Source organism: Python bivittatus, unplaced genomic scaffold (genome assembly GCF_059951505.1).
Source record: "Python bivittatus isolate LINGU-HERP-01145 unplaced genomic scaffold, Pbiv_v1 ctg000670_np1212, whole genome shotgun sequence".
Lineage (NCBI taxonomy): Eukaryota > Metazoa > Chordata > Lepidosauria > Squamata > Pythonidae > Python > Python bivittatus.
In genome coordinates, this window is record NW_028277094.1 from 7,054,275 (window position 1) to 7,076,619 (window position 22,345).

A 22,345-nucleotide genomic window follows, 5' to 3' on the forward strand; every position below is an offset into this window, starting at 1 on the left:
CTTTTTTAGTAAACACGTATACAAGATGCCAGAGCACCCTGCATACTTTTCTGGAGGCTGTGATGATTGAGCAACGGTCCATGCAGACACAGCTTCCTGAGGTGTGCACAGAAACAATCTGAATGGTGACGTTCAGAATGGCGAGGAATTGCTTTTTCACACTGAGTGTGAACATTTACATCACAAAGACTCCAGGTGTCTTACAAATCCTTGCTGGGTGAGATCAAGCTCATATCACTCGTCCACAATTTACTGTGGCTAAATGTCAGGTTCCTTGAGGTTAAATATCTGGCCAAATATTACTCAGCACATTAACCCAAGGGCCAGCACAGAGCAAGGCAGCCTCGACTTCTTCTCCATTTATTTTAATTCCTCAAGAGCTTGGATGTCAAGGGAGCACTTGTTCTGGCTTAACTTACACCGACATCCTTGTAATCTTAAAGCATCACTTGTGTTCCGTACCCTGCCTTTAGAACAAGCATCTGTTTCTTTCATCTGAGATCCTTTCAACAATGCTAAGAGTACATTTTGCATGATAGAGTTTCCTTCTGGATGTAAATACCATACATTTTGACACTAGAAATGCCAGGAGGGGGACCTCAGGCTATGCTATCATATGTACTTTTGTGGGAAGGGTTGGGCCTCCTTTTAGAAGTCAAAACCAAGCCAAAGATGAATGGAAATACTACAAAGCTGTCGACTGTCTAAACAAAGATTCTAAAGAGATGTTATTCTTCTGTCACTCAACAGGGAATAATGCCAAGAGCCGTTTAAGGGGAAGAGAATATGAAGCACAATTAATAGAAAAGATGAGAGGAAGGTGGGAGCAAGATACAGACTTCTCAAAGTTCCACATCTCCTGTTCCTGATGCCCACTGACGGCCAATCCCATTCCTTCATCGCTAATGAAACAACGAGATTTCAAATCACAAAATCTCTCGTTCTCACAGTTAATTCTCAGAATTACAAAGGGAGCCACCACAAGGAGAATTTTCACTCCTAAAATTCCTTCAGGGCTGCCATGAAGAGGAAATTCTTGCTAGAATTCCCATTATTTCCTGGGGCAGCCACAGTAATTAACTCTGATAGGTGTTTGTCCTCTACAGAGACATGATTAAACATTTTCAGCAAACTTGTCTATTTCATCTGTTCAAGGCAACTAAATGATGAATATTTGAAATCACAGAGCTAAGGACATCCATAAGGATAGGTACCATCTCCCTATTTTGGGCAATCACCGTAGTTTATCTAGTTCAGTTTTGCTGGACATTCTTGCATGTCCACCTAAGGAGCTGTGCCAAGAAGGACAGATGGAAAGGAGGTCCATTTAATTTTAGCAACATAGTTATAAGGCAAATTATTAGCAAAACCACAACATACAAGGACTTACCCCGTAGACCAGCTCACCCACCATGCCATTCCACATTTTCGTCTCAGGATCTCTTGCTCCATACTTTCCATCAGGTACAATGGACAGGACATATTTAATCCCAACATGTTTTGCAATTTCATAAGCAAGGTCAACACAATAGCCTTCATATTTCTCATTCCCTTCCTTCTGGTCAGGAGACTGCTTGCGCATCACATAGGGTGCTTCCTGAAAAATGACACAAGGAGAAAATAAGGTGGAAGGGCGGGGGTCCCTTCAATGGGGTAGACAGAGCAAATGGGGAGAAGTCCCAACCCAAGAGGTTCAAACATAAAAGAGTTAAGGAAAACCGGATCTGCCTGTCAGTTCATAGAGTAGGCAGAACAATCAAAGCTTGAGAAAATCAAACTCTGAGCATCCGATCAGAAGCTGGAAGGTATTCCTCTTAGGGGAGATTTTCAAAAGCCTTTTAAAAGGGGGAAGAGTTTTTTGCCCTTCGTTCCTGTAGGAACATTTTCTGGGCTGATTAAAGCGGAGCTGCAATTACTTTGTTCTCTGTGTGTTTAACCATGCATGTACAGATTAGGGTAACAGCTAACAGCTATTCAGCCTCTTCAGGGTACTTCGCTCATTCTTCTTTGTTCTCCCCTTTCTCATATTGCTTTTCTGCAACTCCCTCTAATTCTTTAACCCTGATATACATAGTAAAGACTTGAATTCTTAAGGAATCAGTGATTCTCATTCTGACAAGGAATCTAGCTTTAGGTCCTGTCTCCCACCAGGTTAAACTACTGATATAAGGGCAACAGCCAACTTGCTCCATTCCATGTCATTGTTGAGAAAACTACATGGATGGGTGTGTCCAGGAAGCCATCAGGAGAAGAGTTTGACCTGAAGGAGTCTAGTTTAGAAAACAATGACTAAAGGGATGTAAATTACCTTATGCTCAATTTGGAGAAAGTCAAGTTTTTATTCTATAAGCTAATTACACACCGACTGGGGTGCAACTTACAAGGATGGTAGTCACCACAATGGTTCTATTCTCAACTGAGGAAGTATCATTGGAAATGGTAGGATCAACTGCAGGCACAAATCGCTCATATTCATTCCAGTAACCAGCCTATAATTGAAGAGAGCATTGCCAAATTAAGATAGTGAATTTGTGTTATTGATTGATAGATAGACAGACAGACAGATAGATAGATACTACTGTACAATGGTAAACAGTTTCTTCTCTTCTCTCCTTTCTCACTGTAACTAGAACCTGTTGGACATTCTCAGCCTAAAAATTGTAGGTTTCCGTTTTCCTTTTTAAAACATGTCTTTAAAATTCCTTCCTTTTCCACTTTCTCATTTATATACGATTAACATACAGAGTTAACAGGCCTTCTAATCTAGTCTTGGCTTGATGTAAAAAGCCCAACCCCTCCCTGAAGACTTCTAGCAAGAGTCCACTGCCTTCATCCAGGTTATGGCTTCCGTTGGCAACCTTCTCTCTCATCCCATCCTTTCTTCCAATGTTCAATCCTCACTGGGTCTTGTTCTGCCCTGCAGGTGGGGTAAACAGACGCATACATACTACACTTCTTAATAATACTTGCACTATTGTAGGAGTAACAAGGGTGGGAACAAGCCCTGTATGGCATACTTTTGAAGAGTAGAACTGGAAAGTGCCCAGGATCAGCATGATGTTGCCTCTTGTGAGTGGGGAGTATCTGACTCATTCCGACAGTTGGAGAGCCCCAAAACCTTTGAGAGGGATCTTAGTTGAAGCTTCCCCACTTTTTTCCCTTGTCTTTTCTCTTTCAGTCTCTTGAATCCCCAAGTCAATCTGGTCAGCTCCATGGGCAACAACTATTTGTAGCCAAGTTTCCCGAATCCAAGACTTATTGTCTGTAGCAGGCCCAAGTCTTAGGGCCGTGTTTCTCAACCTCAGCAACCTGAAGATGCGTGGACTTCAACTCCCAGAATTCCCCAGCCAGCACATCCACACACCTTCAAGTTGCTGAGGTTGAGAAACAGTGTCTTAGGGAGATTAGTATCTGGTGGTAGATCACTGGGTAATTTATTTTAGATAACAAAATTTGTGACTCCTAATTGCTTAAAAACTCTACTCTGCAAACTGTCAAAATAAAGATACCTGGGAGCTGGAACAAAGCCAAGATTTTGATCAGAAAGGAATGGAAGGTAAGAAACCTGAAATCTGTCCATTCCTTTCTCCATCCCGTGGGTTCATCTGATGTTTTGACAGCCATCCAACTGATCTGTTCCTATAACAACATGGGGGCAGAGAGTGATTTCCTCTCTACATTTATCTAACTGTGGCTTACCTTCCGTGGCCCGCCAGGTCTCATTTCATACACATCAATCGTATAATTGGTTCTACGTCCGTAGGTGTCAAACTGGATATTTCCTGTCATTCCTTGAACTTGAACCTTGACAATTATAAAGTTGCAACATAACGATATATAGAAAGCAGCAAAGAAATTGGTATCCATGCATTGCCCAGTATACAAGAACCATTGTTCCATAAAAACTCATTTTTCAGCAACTCCATCAAAATCAAAGAACAGATGGATTTGTCCTTAAGCATGTCACAAAGAGAAACATAAAAGACCCAAAAGAGAGAGAATGGGTGACCTATCTACTTTTAGCTACCTCTGTCAACTGGATCTGCCCCCCACCCCATTCCTCCTAAGGGGGATGATCTTTTCAGCTACGGGGGCATTTATGAAAAGCCCTTCACAAGAAAATATGCCAGGCTTACACCTTAATATCTTTTCAAACCCCACACAGCTCATTCTCTTCTCCCAGTTTTTAAGTGCATTTTGATTTTAAGCGCCTACTCTACAGCGCAGTTGATTTTCTGTGCTTTATGTATTTCCTATGCTATTTATTTATTAATGCTATTTTATCACTTCCATTACCATCTGGGTGGTGTTTTTTGGGGGGGGGGGGTGAAGCATTTTTTAGAAACTTTTAATGGTTTAAGTAACTTTGTAAACACTGGATATTGGATGGATGGATCAGCCTAAAGTAAGTAAATAAGAAAGGTAAGTAAGTGAAAAAACAAGAAAAATGTAGGTTGTCTACTCGTGGAATATTGATATAAGATGCTGTTGCTTAAATCCTCACCATTTTCAAGGCTCTCTCAATATCAATTCCTTGGCTCCAAGGCACAGCTGGGTTTGCTAAACAATCTCCAGCACTACCTCTCCGGGATACATCTACCCGCTGCCTTCGGAGGTACCGGAACGCTTCTGCTATGACAAGTATTGCATCGTGGGTCAATGCAGATGTATACTAAAGGAGATGTAAAAGAGACAAGTAAGTGAACTTCATCCCACAAATATTTCAGGTCTTTTTTTTTCTTCCTTAAACAGTGTTGAGTAATATCACAATACCTGGGAAGGCTGTGTCAGCCCTATAAGGTAGACCAGACTAAGAAACCAATGCCATATAGGTCAGAATTACTTTTACTGGAACAGAATCTTGCACGTTTGAATGTGCTTCCCCCTCCCTCACTTTATCTTCATGTCGGAGGGGCATGCCTGAGACGTTTTCTCAGATTAGTTTCTTGGAACAGTCCCTCTTATCTGACCATTGCCTTGGTAACACCTCTTCCTCCTGTCCTTCAAGGCCATTCCCTATGCCCTCTACAGCTGTACAACTTTCAAAAAATGATTTGGAAGACTCTTAAGACCTTGTGTGCAGCCTGTCTTTTTTCTGCTTTTAGCAAAAAGATGCGGCTGCTTTAAGAGTCGCAGTTGCTTTAATGAGTCAACTTAGCAAAGCAGCCAGCTGTTTTAACCAATACTAGAGAGGGTTCTCTGCTTGCCCTCATGGAGGTCTGAAGTGCTTCTTCTGGATCATTTTCTAAGTGTGCACAGTACGAAATTACATAATAACCACTCCACATTTCTTGAGATGTCAAATATCATTCTGAAATTATATTATTGCTAAAAAAAGAAAGATAAGATGGAAAGAGTTGTCATATCTTGTCCACACCTCATTTATGGTCCTCTTTCCAACATTGCCATTTTAAAGCATGAGTATGCCAGAAGACATATAAATCCTTGATATGGGTAACCATATAAAATTCCATTTAAAAAGAGGATTATTTATAACACACCACAGCAAACCACATGGAATGGAAGAGCTGATACACGCAGTCATACTGTGCCAAAAATGCATCTTCCAATTTTATGCAAATTTACTCTCCAGAAAGAGGTTTTGTTTTGTTTTTCAATCCCATTCTCCAGAAGCTTTAAAATTTCTTTAGATTACTTGTGGCATTATCACAGTAACATTCTCCAAATGTTAACAAAGACAAGACTATATGACACCATTTTTCTCCCTTGGGGGGCGCGGGGGGAAATTGTAGCAACCTTCTCCTTTTGTTAAAAAATGAATTAGCCAACACCACTTGTCTGATTTTAAAATCAGAACAACTATGAAGTGTATCTCTCTGAGCTACATTTCATATTAACTCACATATGCAGTTGGCAATAATTCTGTTTATTTTTTTACCCTAAAATGTCTTCACAGTACACTTCCACAGCTTGTTCATGCTGTTCAGAATTACAGTTCTCCTTGAGTTTATAAATCTGATAAACCTTCCCACTCACAGGAAGGTAAGATCTCTACATGGTTTTTCTCTCCCCCTCCCATTTTTTTCCCAAAAAAACCCCAATGCATTATATTTACTTCAGATAAAGAGACAGGGGACTTTCTGAAACTAGAGGTTTGTCTCTTTCCTGAATAAATTGTATTTTCAGGGCCAGCATTTTGTACTATACATCACATGCATCTATGAATAATTGGGTAACACATCTGGCAAAATTAACTGGCCATTGTGGCTAAAACCCATGGATGATTTACTGGAAATTAACAAAGAAGTGAATACTTTGTACAGGGATATTTGTCCATTTGCCCAAAAGATGAATCAGCCTAATCTAGTCCTTCAATTCTAGGAAGATGATGAGACTGAACCGCAGGGTAGAATAGATGTCACTTGGGGTGGAAGGTGGGGAGAAAGGCCATAAGAAGTTCTTTTCATAACAGAACTATCAGCAGGTCTGTTTTTGGAAAAGAAGATAATGCCAGACCTGTTATCACATTAAAGGAAATCAACCCTTAATTTTCAACGAATTATGTAGAGCGCTACGAATTCTTTGCACAATATTGGTGATTGTGACACCAGCTGAAAGAAGTTTTTGCAAACTAGCACCCATCCAAAACTAACAGCATTCTGTTGGCAAGAACGATTATGAATGTAGCTGTTTTGTTTCTCATGTGTTACATGGAATATGACCGAACCATGAATTTGCAAAGATCAGAAAAAATAAAGCTGTAAAACGAATCAATTGAACAAAACACTAGTAACAATATCATTATTAGAAAAACAAACTCAAATAAAAACATGAACAGGGTCATTTGTGTTTTTCACTCCCCAAACCTTACAAAACAGTCAGCAGGATTTGTAGAACAGTCACAGGCAGGGTGAACCAATTCAACAAGGTTGACAAGGGAAAATCTCATAGGAACAGGAGAGACGATGTGGACGTCCACAGGAGCTTGCTGCTTTCATGAGAATGGTGAGAGCAACACTGCCGTGTCATGCCATAAGCTCCACCCCTTTTGAATATGCATGTCTTGTTACGATACACATATGCAAGGGATGGGGCTTCTGTTGCAAGGTTGTGACAATGCTTTTGTAATTTGCTCCCTCCCCCCATGGATGAGATTGGTTCAGTTCCCCCCTTTCAACAGTCAGCTGCTAAATGCTTCCACACAACAAATAAGAATGGACAATTGATCCCAAGTTTCTTGGTCTGAGAAGCGTTGGCAGATGCCTTCTACCATAGACCAACACAGTTCTCCGGTTACCAGCTCAACCTAGAGATTGATCTACGGATTGCCTGTCTGCTTAACCCATTCCAATTGTTGTTCTCCAATAGCTGGCCCATTAAGCATTACATAAACCTGCAATTGTCTTTCTGGCCCCCCCCCCCAATTTTCCAATCAGGCTGCCTCAGTTATAAGAAATTGTCCTGCCATCTCTTCCACACCACACCAAGAGACAAATCTAATTTTCTATTTTATTCATATTCTGCTAACAAATGCATGAACATGCGAAGCCAGTGAGGGAAGGAGAGAGTTGATGAAATATTGAATAAATTAAAACACCCAGGCTCTCATCTCTAGCCAATTTTATTTCCTAATCAAATTTACTTTTTTTTTCCCCAAGGGGCGGGGTTGTCAGTTTAATAAACACTGTTCATGTATTACAAATCCAAAGTGTTTCCCAACGTTAAGAGTATTTAAAGTGGACTTTCCCCTGAGATCTTTTCCTTCCTTTTTTTCCTTTTTACTGCTTTTTTTGGGGGGGAGGGGGCTGATTGTTGTCTTTACCATTGTTATTTATTAGTTCCTGTTTGTTTTACATGGGACAGTGGAGGTTTTAAAATGTTCTTTTTATTTTCTACGTAAGCCGCTGGGAGTAATTTTCATTATGACGGGGTAGAAATGTGTTTAATAAGTAGATAAACAAATACAACAGCAGACGAGTTCATTTCTGGGAAAAAGCCATTTCTTAAATTAACTGTAGTTAAAGAGCATTAAGATATGATTCAGCGCTCTTCTTTATGGCAATGTGCAATCAACCTTGGTTCATATCAGCTTCAGCCATACTTTTCTGCCCTCTGAAATTTCCTATGGTGTTGGATTGAGCCCTGGAAGCACCAGGTTGAAGTCCACCCTCAGCCAGAGAAGCTCATGGGTGACTTAAGCCAGTCACTCAATCTCAGCCCAACCAACTTCATAGGGTTGTTGTGGGAGAAAGAAATGGGAGGGGCGAGTAGTGTGTACTCTAGTCTTGAACTCCTGAATAAAGGCAGGATACAAATCTAATCAAGAAATAAGCAGGGACATAAAAAATTCTGTCTATAGACAAAAACGTAGCACTTGAAATGCACAGGCCCCAGTTATGCAGCTGATAAAATATAAGAATTGCTCACTCAATCTGGGCTAATGCATGTAGGATTTTACGCATAACTGCTCTTTCAGGTTACTGTTGTTATGAAGCTGCCTGCTGGCAACAGGACAGGACAGATATGGCCAGAGGGAAGATGCCATGCTATTCTTCCTTGTAGAGAAGAGTAATTTGGATTTCTCTAATCCAATCTGGCTCCTTGACATTTTTTAAAATTTTATTTTACTATTTTATTTTATTTTTGCATCAGAGAGCAAAGGCCACCATTGATCGATTGATGGATGGATGGATTTATATCATGCCTTCCTGCTCTGGTGAGCATATCAGCTCCTAAACCTCATAAAGCAGCTAACAATCAATCCACAGTAGTCTTCATTTCTGTTGTGCTTGAAGGGAATTCCCAAATAATGCTGTTAGTCAATCAATCTCACACCATTTTCCTCCAGCTGACCAACGAAGAATGCACCTTGTAAACTATCACTGGAGTAAGTCATGGAACAGCAAAAATCCTGTCCACCACCCTTCCTCCATTCCACAGAAAAGGGAAAATAAACTATATAGCTGAATGTATAGCTATTTATATTCAGCTGAATGCATTGACGTGATCGGGTATGAGGAATGCAGGAAAATGATCTACCCTGAATCAGATCACTAGCTCAGTATTATCTGCAGCAGTCATTTCCAACTTGTTACCTCCAGATTATTGGATTTCAGTTCCTATAATTCCCAGACACTGTATTGGCTTTAGGAAAGTTGAATTTCAACATGTCTGGGAGGCATCAATTTGGAGAAACAAAGCTGAAGGGAATGGGTTTCCAGGATTTCAAGGTAGACTTCTGAAGACACCAGGACTGGAACGGTGACTTTCCACATTCAAAGCATGGCCTGATTCAAATGTCTCACTACAGCATAACATAGATTGTTTGAGTTGAGTCAAGCCATTGCGGTTTGTAAACCAACATTTAAGACTTGTTAGAGGTTGTTCAACCAGTGATGTGGAATCTTGTCTTCTACTAGATCCCTAAGGCTTGTTCAAAACAAGTGATCGTTTAGTACTCAATCCACAACATCCATAGCTGAGCTACAAACAAAGAGGACTCAACAAATCTATACCTTCTGAAAATGGTAGTCCTTTCCTCCCCCTGCCACCTCCCCACTACTTTCCAGTAGCCTGCAACACTTACCTTTAATGGAGAATTTTTAGCTTCAGGAAATTCCCTTTCATCGAGTCTTACCCAACGTTGCATAAACTGTTGGACCAATGGGTTTTCGTTGTTAATAATCTGAAATCCAGTTACATTGGCTCCAGCCTGTACCACTCTTTCCACAGAGATGTCTGTAAAACCCTTGAAAGGCAATAGAAACATTTTAATGGTTTATTTCAGCTTGGAAGCAGTCAAATACACAGCCTCCAACTTTGGAAAAGAAACACAGATTTACATATGCCATTAATTTGCTGAATCCAGTTGGTGGGTTCCCATTCTGATAAACCATGTGGTAAGGAGACATTTGAAAGGCACAATGATAAGAGGGAAGAGTTTTATCATACACCTAGGCAAACCTAGGATTTGGGTTTTCTCCTTTTTTGAAAAGCGTGTTAATCCTGTCTCAAGGTTGATGTTGTACTTTGCCACCAAATAATGAGAAACAGGATCACTGACTTTTAGCAGTTTTGGCAGTTTGAGGTCCCAGGTTGCAATCAATGGGTATGTTCAGCATTGACTGAAAGACTGAGCCATTGCCCAACAATATGGCAGCATCTTAGCCAAATTTGCCTTATCTAAAAAAAATTATGCAGGGTCAACCCTAGTTAGTATCTGGACAGGAAACCACCAGAAAATTCCAGGGGGTAGACTAGACAGGGAGATTGAAAAAAATCTTAGAAGAAGGCCATGGCAAACCATTTCCATACACTGCCACGTGAACTATATGAGTGTGTCCATGACCATTGAGTTGATATACACTTACACATCAGAGATACATATTTTGGCATGGACATAACCCAAGCATTTGGGGGAGGGGGGGCAAGGGCATGCCTTTCAGTCAGTCTGGACTCCTGGCAACTGCTTGGACAGGTCCCTGCAGTTTTCATGGCAAGATTTCAGAAATGGTTTGCCATTGCCTCCTTCCTAGGGCTGAATGAAAGGGACTGGCCCAAGGTCACCCAGCTGGCTTTGTGCCTTAAGTGGGACTAGAACTCACAGCCTCCCGGTTTCTAGCCTGATGCCTTAACCACTAGACCAAACTGGCTGACAGGCATATCAGAAGTATATTGAGATGCACCACCTAAGTCCCAAGGCTGCATGGACCCACAAGGTTTGTTTGTGCTTTGCACACACTTATACAGAGAATATAACAAGGGAGGCACTTGGAAACTGCACTTGAATGCATTTGCATGCAAATTACATTCAAAAATTAGACAAAAGGTGCAAACTATTAAATAAGAAGCCCGTTATCTCTCCTCTTCACAATAAGCTTTAGCTGTATTGCCAACATTGGAGACGTGAGTTGTTAAGTAGCCTGGCAACTTGTCTAGATGGAATTATGGATTAACTTTGACTTTTTGTAACAAACTATAAAGTAACTAAGACTAATGCTGTATTTCCCAAGAATGAGTTTTGTATTATCAAAAAGAGATTTGCATTATCAAACTGTATAATCTGAGAGGAAATACAAATGATACAGTTAGGTTTAAATGATTAGAACAAAAAAGTCGCTTCACTGTACGAAAAAAGGATTTACCAAGTATTGGTTCGGAAGCTTCTTTATCAACTGAAAAATTGTTTCTGGCCAAGATCCAAAGAGCTACTGTACTTTGGATACATTCTAAAGGGAACTTCAGAATCTCTGTTTAAATACTAAAACAGTTTGTCATGCATTAAATCTTCACATCTTCCTTTCTGGATTTAATTTTCAGTGCTGATTGTTAAAGCCCTGAATAGCTTAGGTTCTTTAAAAACAAAAGACTATCCTTATGTTGTCACCTTTCTTTGGTCAACAACAGAGGGCCTGATAGTCTTGACACTGCAGTTTGATCTAGCTCAGCTTCTCATTCTATCACTTCTCTGGTTGTGCTTTTGTTTTTTTTAAGAGTCTCTGGTAAAAAGATGTAGAGTAGAGTAGAGTAGAGTAGAGTAGAGTAGAGTAGAGTATATCCAAATATGTGTGTTTTCCATGGGTCTCTATAACCATTTTTTTTTTTGCAAGCAACGTCCCCTTATATATTTCTAATTATTTTCACCAATATTCATATTTTCTATGTTAATATTTTCCCTTAATAAATATGTACATCAGTATACTTGCTAATGTATGAACTTTTGTTCTGATTTTGGGGTGTGTATATGTGTGAGAGGGCAACACTATGAAAAATTTGGAGACATATGATGAATATCAAGGGATCATTGCATTTTACTTTTTGTTTATGAGGTTTTGAAAAAAACAAATTAGGTAGGTTTATATTCAGAATAAGAAAAGAATGCACTGGATTTCTTTTGGAAGTGTACAGGTCTATATCCATGTACATGTGCGTGTGTGTGTGTGTGTGTGTGTAGAGGACTTACCAGGTTAGCAAGCATATAGTGATAACTTCTGGAATTTTTACTAAGGACTGCAACCTGCATAAAAGGAAAAGGAAAAAAAAAACAGGATGAAGCACTTTGCAGAAATAAAATTATTTTCATTAAGAGGGTTGTTTTGTTTTTTTTAAAGGAAAAGGGATTTGTAAACAACTGTTGATTTGGGAGCAATATACGCATGGATTCCATTACTGAAACCCACAAACTGGGGAACACATCACAAAGCCCTTAGTGAAGGACAGTTTTCATGCACATTCCATGTTTAAATTAATAGTCCTTTGTAAAGGAACACATCTAATGGTAGGAGCTGCTCTCAGTGAGATTGAGAGCTGGGATTCCATGATCTTCTTGAGATGTTTAGCACTCCATCCAAGTACCCATTACCTAATCTTGCAGAGCTTTCTGTCCATAATCTGGAAGTGTGCACTGCTAGAAGGTAGTCTATATCACAAAAGCAATTTTCTTACTGTACATCTAAGGACTACAAGTTTTCCCACCAAGCTCCTATCCATAGACATGCTGAGAGCAACTTCACAAATGGATTTCCATTATCGGATGACACTGACCCCCAAGTCATTGTATTGTACGCTAACGGCCACATTACAAGATCATCTTAACACTGTATTCATGCTTTCCATTGTAATATATTGCATAATAAGGCAAACATCAGAAGAATTTGCTTTAAATGTGTCTAGTATTGCAGGAGGTTGATGGTATCAAACAGCACAATGATGCAAGATGTGTCAGGTATCCATGGAGAAATCTTTACAGTTGCTAAGGAATGAGACATGTTGTGAAGAACTTTACACACAACTGTTCACTTTCTCCTGGAATGTGGTCTACGGAACACAGCTGAAATCATCCTACCAATCAATCTTTGACAAAAATTTTTTGATTTTTTGATTTTTGACAAAAAGAAAAGTTAAACCATAAACTTTAAGATAATGCCAATGGGTTGTACTCTAGGAGAAGTATTTTGCTTTAACTCAACCTGACCAACTTGGTGGTCATCAGATATGCTGGACTACATCTCCCATGAGAGCCAGTTTGGTGCAGTGGTTAAGGCAGCAGACTAGAAACCAGAAGACTCTGAGTTCTAGTCCCGCCTTAGGCCCAAAACCAACTGGGCCAGTCACTCTCTCTCAGCCCTAGGAAGGAGGCGAGGGCAAACCATTTCCAAAATCATGCCAAGAAAACTGCAGGGACTTGTCCAGGTAGTCGCCAGGAGTCAACACTGACTTGAAGGCACGCGTGCACACACACACACACACATTTCCCATAATTTCAGGCTACCTGGTTTTCTACCTGGAATCTAATGGCTTCTCATCTTTCTTATCCTTGTAGGTAAGGGAAAGGAAAAGACATCTACTTAATATCCCCCAATTCCAGAAGAGATTGCCTTATCACATTTCCTCACAGGGCTGATGGTCCTGATGGCCTCTATGAGAGAAAGGAGGGAGGCTGCCCAGCCCCTAAGATCATTTTCAAATAATAGGGACAGAAATTCCACAGGACATTTCACTTTGGAATCTCCCAAGTAGCACATGGATAGGCCACCTTTTTGAGTCCCCGGATTACAAAAAGAGCATTGTGTTCCCTAAGAGCATATTCTATGCACACTGAAAAAATGGCTGCAATGGGAAGCATGAGCTTATCCACATAGGGGTTTTCAGAATGGACATAACCAGCCACAAAACACCCATTTTCCAGAAGGTAAACTGGTGAAGTTGCTTTTTGATTCCCCTTTTCTAGCCTCCCAGGACATTTTCTACAACCCAGCTTGCCTTGGTCCTTTTCATGTTTGAAGGACACCTATGGGCCTAGATGGCTCCCTGATGCACCAGTCCAAATGATGAAGTCCCAAGAATACAGGTGTCCACAGGTGATGGCACAAAATGTACATACAAAACAGATGGAACAAGAAGTCATCTTGACTTCTTCTACCATATCCTAAGGACACCTCTGTGCCAGAAAGCGGCTTTGCAGTGAGCCAGTTTCCCATTTTTTGATTTCAAATCAAAAGACTTTTCCAGAAGAAAAAAAGGCAGATGGAGTAGGAAGGTTGGCCAGAGCAATGGACATGAATGTCAGAATGAAGTCGTGTTCAATTTGACAGGGGGGAGAAAGAGCTTCTTGCAAGCTAGTTTGCAGTTGGAAGAAAAAACAGAGCTTCTGCATATCCATAAATTATCGTTAGTGTGTCATTCTCCTGCCGGGAATAAGTGGGAGCAATCTTTTGCAGCTGGTCTTTAAATGCTTGCTACCCACACACAGATCTGCAGTTTCCCCCCTTGCCCACCCCAAAGTTCAGTCACTCCCGTGGGCGAATGGAAAGCAGGCCATTAATTACTTCTCTTTGGCCAGCCTGTCTTTGGGAAAAAAAGAGTCTTCTTCTAGCTGCAGCACATCTGAAAGTTATTAAGAAAATGAACAGCTCGGCTGTCTCAGAAGAATCTCTTCCCAGTTTTCAAAGCAAAAAAGACCCAGACTAAATCCAGTGGGCTTGGAACAACAGAAGAGAGGGTACCAATGAAAGCCATTTCAAAGACAGAGCCAAAGGTCAATACAGAAGGACTACTGTATGCTGATCTGGTTGCACTGTCTCCTCCATGTAACCTGGGTTGGAAACTGGGAAAGATCCTTGGGGGATATTGGCAGTTTGGTCTCTCTTCTCTTTACAGGAGGGGCTTTAGGTTGGATTGCAAACCCAAGGCACCCTATGCCTGTTTATTTTGAAATGTATCTCACAAATGTTCTGTAGGTCTTACAGAGGTTAGCTTTTCTAGCCCTATTTGAGCATCACACAAGCCTCGTTCTCCTCCACATGTAAGTGCCATTTTCCCAATGGAAACTCTCCACTGTTTGAGGAACCTGATTTTTCTGGATCCCTCACTGGCATGGAGAACCACTGCACGTATAGGAAGTTCTCCATGAGAGAAGGGGAGGAAGCTGAGACAGGAAGGGGAGTTGATTAGTGGCTTAACGCATAAACAGCAGCTCAGTCTGGGTTGCAGAAAGTCCAGGGAGAAGGGATTCAGAACATTCAAAGAGATTCCTTGTTAATGAATTCACTAATAAAAGAGGTGGGATATAAATTGGACTAGGACCAGGGAGAGAGAGGTTCAAATCCACACTTAGCCACAGAAACTTCCTGGGTGATTTTGAGCCTGTCAGTCATCCTCAGCTGAAGCTAGCTCATAAGATTATTGTTGTGGGGAACAACAAGAAGAAGGGTGCTATATATACTGCTTTGAGCTCCTGGAGAAAAGTGGGATATAAATCTGACAAATAATTCAATAAAGTCAAGCCATCTTTGAGTTAAGTTTGACTCCTGGGGATTTATGTAGACACATACATGAACTTTTCTTGGCCACATTATGGAATGGCTATTGTCTTTTTCTGGGATTTTTTTTCTATTTCCCTTCTTAGTCTAGCTTTCAGCCCTGAGATTCTCTGATGGTCTCCATCCCAAGTAATAACCAGAGTTGCTCTTTATTAACTTTCCAAATCAGGCAAAGTCAACAAGGTCCTGCAACTTCTTATTTCTGCTCTAGTCATATAGGGCAATATTTCTCAACCTTGACAAATTTTAGGTGGGTGGATTTCAACTCCCAGAATTCCCCAGCCAGCTGGGGACTTGAAATCCACCTACCTTAAAATTGCTAAAGTTGAGAAACATTGTTATAAGGCACTTGGGTTGTCCTTTGGGGTCTACTAGGCTGAATATCCCTCCCCCATTATCTCTTTTATTCTGCCTAACTCATCCACTTCCTTCCTTGCTGCAGATCTGCACATCCCAACCCCACCTTACTGGATCCACAACACAAGGTGCCCGACACTCTGCAGAGCTTCTGCAAAACCTAATAGCTTTCCAGCAGAGACTCAAAGGGTTGCACACAGGATTAAACAACGAAGCTGCAGCATAAGAAAATGCAGCATTTCCAGAAGAAGCACAGCCAGTTGTTTTTTTTTTTAAAATAGGACTCTAAGCTTAATGGAACCAAAAATAGTGCTTTTAAAAATCAGCCCGGCCTTCTAGCTTAAGGCAAATGGCATGTAAGTCATCAAAAATATTTTGAGGATCAGAATAGAAAGAGAGACCGGCTTATCACAACCAATCAACTACACCGGCATCAGATCTTCAGGAGCAAATGAATTTAATAATAATTTAATCATGTCTTCCCGCAGAGCAGAAACACATATAAATTTCTTCAACTGCTTGCACATTTTTATTTTTAAGCCCAGGGAAAATTGGGAGAGAAGCCATAGCGATCACATGAAGATTTTTGTTGAGCATCTTAGATTTGCAATCATATTTATCTTCAAGGGGGAAGAAGATGTCTATAATAATTAGCTCTCCTTCCTTGAGCATCACCCTTAAAAAATACGATGCTGTACAAAAGAAACTAAAGAAATCACTGTTAGAGCCAATTGGGTTTATTTCTTCAAAGGAAGGAATTTCAAGAGATGTTGATGAGAATTTACTTATCAACATTCCCTCTTACACATACACACACACACACACACACACACACACTGCCCCAACTGATAGATTTTCTCATTTTCTTGCCACAAGGATTGGGGCACACAAATTTCATTGTCTTACTGTCAAGTTTTATGCAGCATTCATTGCTCCCATTTATTCCAAACTCCATAAACCATGCTCCCTTTATGCCAAAGCTCCCTCCTTGCTCCCTCCATGTTCCCTTTACGCCAAAGCTCCATAAACAGTTGCTCCTGCTGTAAACTGCAATTTTTGAAGATAGTTTGGATACAGCATCTTGTCCAGAAGGCTACAACTAGACTACTAATTGGGTCAGCAGAAAGGTCCTATCTTGTTACTACTTAAACAAATAAATGATGATGATGGTGCCAGACCCCATGCTGATACAGAACCTTTGCCAGCAGTTTCATATATATACATTAAATACAGGTGGGGAAAAGCATAGATCCTTGTGGCACTCCATAACTGGAGCTCTGAGGCCAACTAAATGGGTTTGGGGGATGTCTGACAAATTAGACAGAAGAAACAACTGCAACTATAACAAGGGATGGAGAGAACTTTGGGTAGATGGGCAGAATTGTCTCTTGAGATCAGAGAGCCAAAACTTGATGGATTGCTAATTTTAAATAGTGGTCTGCTGTCCAAAATTTCACAGGTGACACTAGTGGTATCTGAAATGTCTTACATGGGGAAGGGCATGCTGGCTGGGGAATTCTGGGAATTGAATGCCACAGGTCTTAAAGTCACTGAGATTGAGAAACCCTGATAGCTCATGTTCCATCACTGGGTGGAATCTAAACTTCTGGAGACTTTCTGCCTAGTTAGGTGACTCAACCGACTGATGCCATTCCTATAACCCCACTCCTGGCCTCTGCTCTTTTATGAGGCAGAGGGAAACCCCTGCCACAGATGGCAAATTAGGAAGAGTGGTAGATTGGGGCCTGGCAGGTCACCACCTAGCCTTTCCACAACCAAACCTACCCTGATGTATAGGATTTCAACTTGGACTGGATCCCAGCAACTGCTCTGGGTTTGAATAATTCATATTTTCTAATTCTGAAGAAGACTTTTAGAACCCCAAAGTGAAATCTATTTTCCATTTTAGTGAAAACAAACAACTCTTTGCTACAGTGGCTAGGAGATTGGGATAATACCTATCTAATTCTCCAGAGGTAGTGCAAAGCATTAATTATATGATCTCTCTTTTTGTTTATATTTGGCCTCCTTTCCTTTTCCCCTCCTTCAGTTGGATAAATCCTATTTGAAGCTCAGGGGAAAAACAATCAGGATCCCAAGTTATATCCTTCGTTATCAGCCCACAACAGTTGTCTAGCAGAAAGACTCCTCCCGTTTCCCTCAAGAGTCCCTAACCATAGAGATCCAAGAAGCATTCTGAAAATTATCTTGTCAGATAATAGAGTATTAAGCTGGAAAGAATGAAGCTTATGGCAGACTATGCAAAATCGCTCAGCCTAAGCTAAACACATCTGACTTCCATTAGCCCAAAAGAAAATAGTTGCTCTTCAAGTTTCAACCAAGACCATCAGACATCAGACTGTGATTATCACAGACTGCAAATCACTGGGTTCCTCAACTTGGCTCTGAAACAAGCAGGCCTGACTCTACTTTTCTTTCTGACTCCAAGTAGCTGCACGGACAAGATCTTGCGGTTTTCTTTGGCATGTTACAGACATGTCATATTGCCTTCTTCAGGGATGACTTTTAACTTCCCAGTCTAGACATGAAAATGTCACCCAGTTGGCTTCCATGCCTGAGGGAGGACTAGAACCTGGATTTTCTTGCTTCCTAGTCCTTCACCTTCACTACTACATCACACAGGCTCTCAGCTCTACCATGAGGCAGAATGAAATGAAATGAGCTCTGCCAAAACCAGCAGGGTCAGCTCTATCCTTGTTGTTTTGTGCCTCTGAGTCAGTCTTGACTCCTGGCAACTGCCTGGACAAGTCCCTGCAGTTTTCTTGGCAAGGTTTTTCAGAAGTGGTTTGCTCTTGCCTCCTTCTTCCTGGGGCTGAGAGAGAGGGACTGGCCCAAGGCCACCCATCTGGCTTTGTGCCTAAGGCAGGACTAGAACTCGCGGTCTCCTGATTTCTAGCCCAGTGCCTGTCATGGGTTCTTTTTTTAAACCATGTCCAACTGGACTGACCCACGCTCAAGAGAGACACAAAAGCACTGGATCCTAGACAGGTGGTTTCTTTATATCTCCTTATAATGATTGGGGAGATGTTTTATTTCATAAAAACAAACATAAAAAAGTGATATGTGAGTGCTTCCTACAGTTTATTCTATTGCTATCTCTATACTATTACTATGTTAAATACTATTACTGTGACAATTACTATATACTATTACTTAATACTCTATTACAATTTGCTATATACTATATGCTCTATACCAGTGTTTCTCAACCTTGGCAGCTTGAAGATGTGTGGACTTCAACTCCCAGAATTCCCTAGTCAGCATGCTGAGGTTGAGGAATTCTGGGAGTTGAAGTCCACACATCTTCAAACTGTCAAGGTTGAGAAACACTGCTCTATACGATTACAGGTATGCATCAACATTTCTCTCTTAAGCCTGTTCTGCCTTAAGTCCCCTCTCTCTGAGATGTCTTCTTTTCCTGTTAATGGCCAACATGTAGAGCTCTTGCACCTTTTTTACACTATGTTTTGCCTTGCTGGGCCTCTGTACTTCTCTTCTTCTCTTTTGGACCTTCCACTCCTTCTGAAGGAAAAACGCCTTCTTTTGTTCATCTGTTGTACTCTGTTTGCTGGTGACTCCAGAGCCCCAAAACACACGTCTCCTTCGCTCTCCTCCCCACACCTGTGTCAAGGTTGCAGCTTTATTGGCACCTCTGCCGTGCTGACGCTGGGGAGAAGGTTCAGGTGGGAGGGAAAGAAGGTAGCACCAGTGCCTGTAATGTTGTTCAAGCAGCCTGCTCTTCCACAATGGCTTAACCACGACACCAAACTGGCTTCTAAAGTTCTATCATTAGCCCAAGTGAAATGGCCTCCTGAATCAGCAGATGTTCAGGGGGATGGCCCGCCGAGCTGGTGAAAGACAGAAAGCCGCACACAGCAAATGTGTTCCCATCCGATGGAAGGGAAGGGAAAATCAAACTCAGCTGCCAATCTGGATTTATTCCACTCCCCTGGAGCAAGGAATGAAGATTACCAGAAACCCCAAGAGTTGTAGGCAAGAGAAGAAGGAAAGAACCAACCGCTTTCATAATGGCTGCCAAGAAAACTACACAGATACATCCATGTAGTCACTAGGAGGCAAGCTTAACTGGCAAGCTTAACTTTCCTTCTTTATCTTCTTTTTACCTGGAGCGGTGATTATTACCCATTGCAAACACGAATCTTTTGCTTTCGGAAAAAGAATGTTCCATTAAACCATATAGCAAACACATCTTCTCACTGGTGTTATATGTGAAATGACTTTCCTTGGCAGAATATGTGTATCCCTACAAATACAAGTATGTTGAGTCTTGTGCACAGCTGAAGGGAGCTAAGTTTATAACGATTAAGTCAAATCTCCCAGGGATCTTTCAGTGCTCCAAATGATTAGCCAGCAAAAAATCAATCAATCAATCAATCAATCAATCAATCAATCAATCTGTGAAGGATGTGTAAGAATGCAGATCTCTAGTAGTGTTTCAGTAGCCTACTAGATACACATCTATTCTGTGTGATGTAGACCAAGCATGCACAATTGCTAACAATTGCTAACTTTTAACAGTGCAACTCCAGAAGAAAAAATATCTTGGACCCCATAATAATCACTGTTTTGCAACCTTTCTGCTCATCCCAAGTTGTAGCAAAATGTAAACCAAGCATCCAAGTTACCCAAGGAGATTAATCCCAAAGCTTAATTGGAAACCGCATGCAGTCGGAATCATTCCTTCCAATTTATTTATAATGAAGAAGACTCGCCGATCATTGCCATCAGTCAATTCCACCACTGACTTAAAATGAATTCTCTAATATTATGTGAAATTTCAAGCTAAAGTTCCTCAGAACGGACGTCTTGCTAAATAAAATAGATGCAATTGGACTGTCCATATTTCCTTCTGGATAATTCCAAGCCATAAAGCTGGAGTTAGGTTTATTTATAGAGCTGCAACATGCATGGGGCTTCACAAAACAGTAGGGACAGGCCCCCTATGCAGTGGGTTTATAAAATATTTAAACTATCCATAAATAATGTTTAAACCCATTTGCAACATAGAATATTTAAACTTTTTATAAATAATTTCAATCCAATGACATCATAGCTGACCCAGAGCTGGTTTTAAAAAAATAACGGGGTTGTTTTCCTTTTTCCTCCTCCTTAAGACAATAATCTACTGAATCAGATCTATGCACAGATAGGGAATTTATACGCTGAGTTACAAGGGCCGGGCGATCAAACCACAGCTCTTATGAAATGTCAGGAAATGGCTTAAGGATCCTTCCTCCACTGGTGTGCAGGAGTTGAAAAGATCTCTGGTGGGGGAAGAAACCTGGGGGGGTCCAGCTCTTTTGAAAAGCCCAATGAGGAATGAACATAAAATATCAAGTGCCCATGGAAGAGAAAGTCAAAGAAAGGTTGCCTGGCTTCAATTCTCGCTCACGGTGTTTTCTTGCCTTTGTAGTTTTACTGGCATACTGTATATTAAAAAGTGCAATTGAGCTGTGGTGTGTTCAGAAGCATCAGGCACTTGAGAGAGAAGTTCTAAAGATCAGACTCCAATTCTTCACTCCAATCCATAAGAAACTGGTGATGAGTTGTTGGATCTGAGAACCAGAGAGTCTCAGAGACATAATTCCAGGTTGTTCATTGTTTCCTGCATGGCCACCTTGCATCCCTCACTGTGTTTCCAGACCCCAACCAGCCTTGTGGCCTTCACTATTCCAGGTACCACCAATGGCTGACCTTTGCCAGAATTTGGGCCGAAGTATCCAGCTGAAAAGAATATCCAGCACAAATCACAGTGGAGCATGGATCCAAGCACAAGGGGCAAAACAGAAACATTACTCCAGCTACCTGGTTGAAAGGGCAAACATTCCTGACATAATTCAGATTCAGAAAGTGAAGCAAAGGAGCCACAAATATCTCTCAAAACAGCAACGCTGACTCTCCTTGGAGGAGGACCTGGGACATCTAATAAAAGGTATGCCATTCATACCCTCACCCAGATGACATCCCATAAGACAGTGGGCAATGAACATCTTAAGGAGATAGGCAAAAAATATGTCCACCAGAAAGCAAACCCACTACTGGTGCTTACCTGTTCCAAAATGATGTTTATTCTTTCCACTTCACAATCTATCAAGTATTTTTTCTCTTGCCGTTTGTCCATTTCTTCAATGATTGCTTTAAACTCCTGAACATCTTTGATGCTTCCCACGGATCGGGCAGTCACTTGCCAATTATTTTGCACAGCAGCTTCCATAATTGCTTGGAGGATGGAAAAACCTAGGGCAAAAGAAAAAAAGAGGGTGGGAGGAGTTAAAAAAAAATGAAAACTCGGTTTTTGTCTTTTTGTTTTAAAGAAACCCTTACTCAGAACAGAGATCACCAGGAGATCAGGCACCTAGGCTAGGGAGCTAAAAAAAAAAAAAAATCCCGTCCCCCACGTGCAGGCTGAGCCTAGTCTTGAACCATCGGCCTCCTGGATTTTTTCCCTTTTATTTTTGTGAATGTGAATGGTTGTAGATTTTAATTGTATATTTATTTATTGTTTTAATGTGTTGTGAGCTGCCCAGAGTCCCCCATTGGGGGGAGATGGGTGGGGGATTAAGGAAGGAAGGAAGGAAGGAAGGAAGGAAGGAAGGAAGGAAGGAAGGAAGGAAGGAAGGAAGGAAGGAAGGAAGGAAGGAAGGAAGCCATGAGTAGTAAAACAC

At 41.1% G+C, this 22,345-nt stretch overlaps 1 protein-coding gene across 1 annotated transcript in view; it reads right to left on the reverse strand.

Moving 5' to 3' along the window:
* Nucleotides 1-22,345, reverse strand: part of GRIA3 (glutamate ionotropic receptor AMPA type subunit 3) — a 135,594-nt gene that overhangs the window by 56,258 nt on the left and 56,991 nt on the right. Inside the window, exons 4-10 of the mRNA XM_088151613.1 lie at nucleotides 21,730-21,917; nucleotides 11,924-11,977; nucleotides 9,548-9,709; nucleotides 4,505-4,672; nucleotides 3,700-3,804; nucleotides 2,382-2,489; nucleotides 1,391-1,597 (exon numbers count right to left, since the gene is read on the reverse strand). Of these exons, the coding sequence (XP_088007739.1) occupies nucleotides 1,391-1,597; nucleotides 2,382-2,489; nucleotides 3,700-3,804; nucleotides 4,505-4,672; nucleotides 9,548-9,709; nucleotides 11,924-11,977; nucleotides 21,730-21,917 (992 nt within the window). The remainder of the gene's footprint in view (nucleotides 1-1,390; nucleotides 1,598-2,381; nucleotides 2,490-3,699; nucleotides 3,805-4,504; nucleotides 4,673-9,547; nucleotides 9,710-11,923; nucleotides 11,978-21,729; nucleotides 21,918-22,345) is intronic.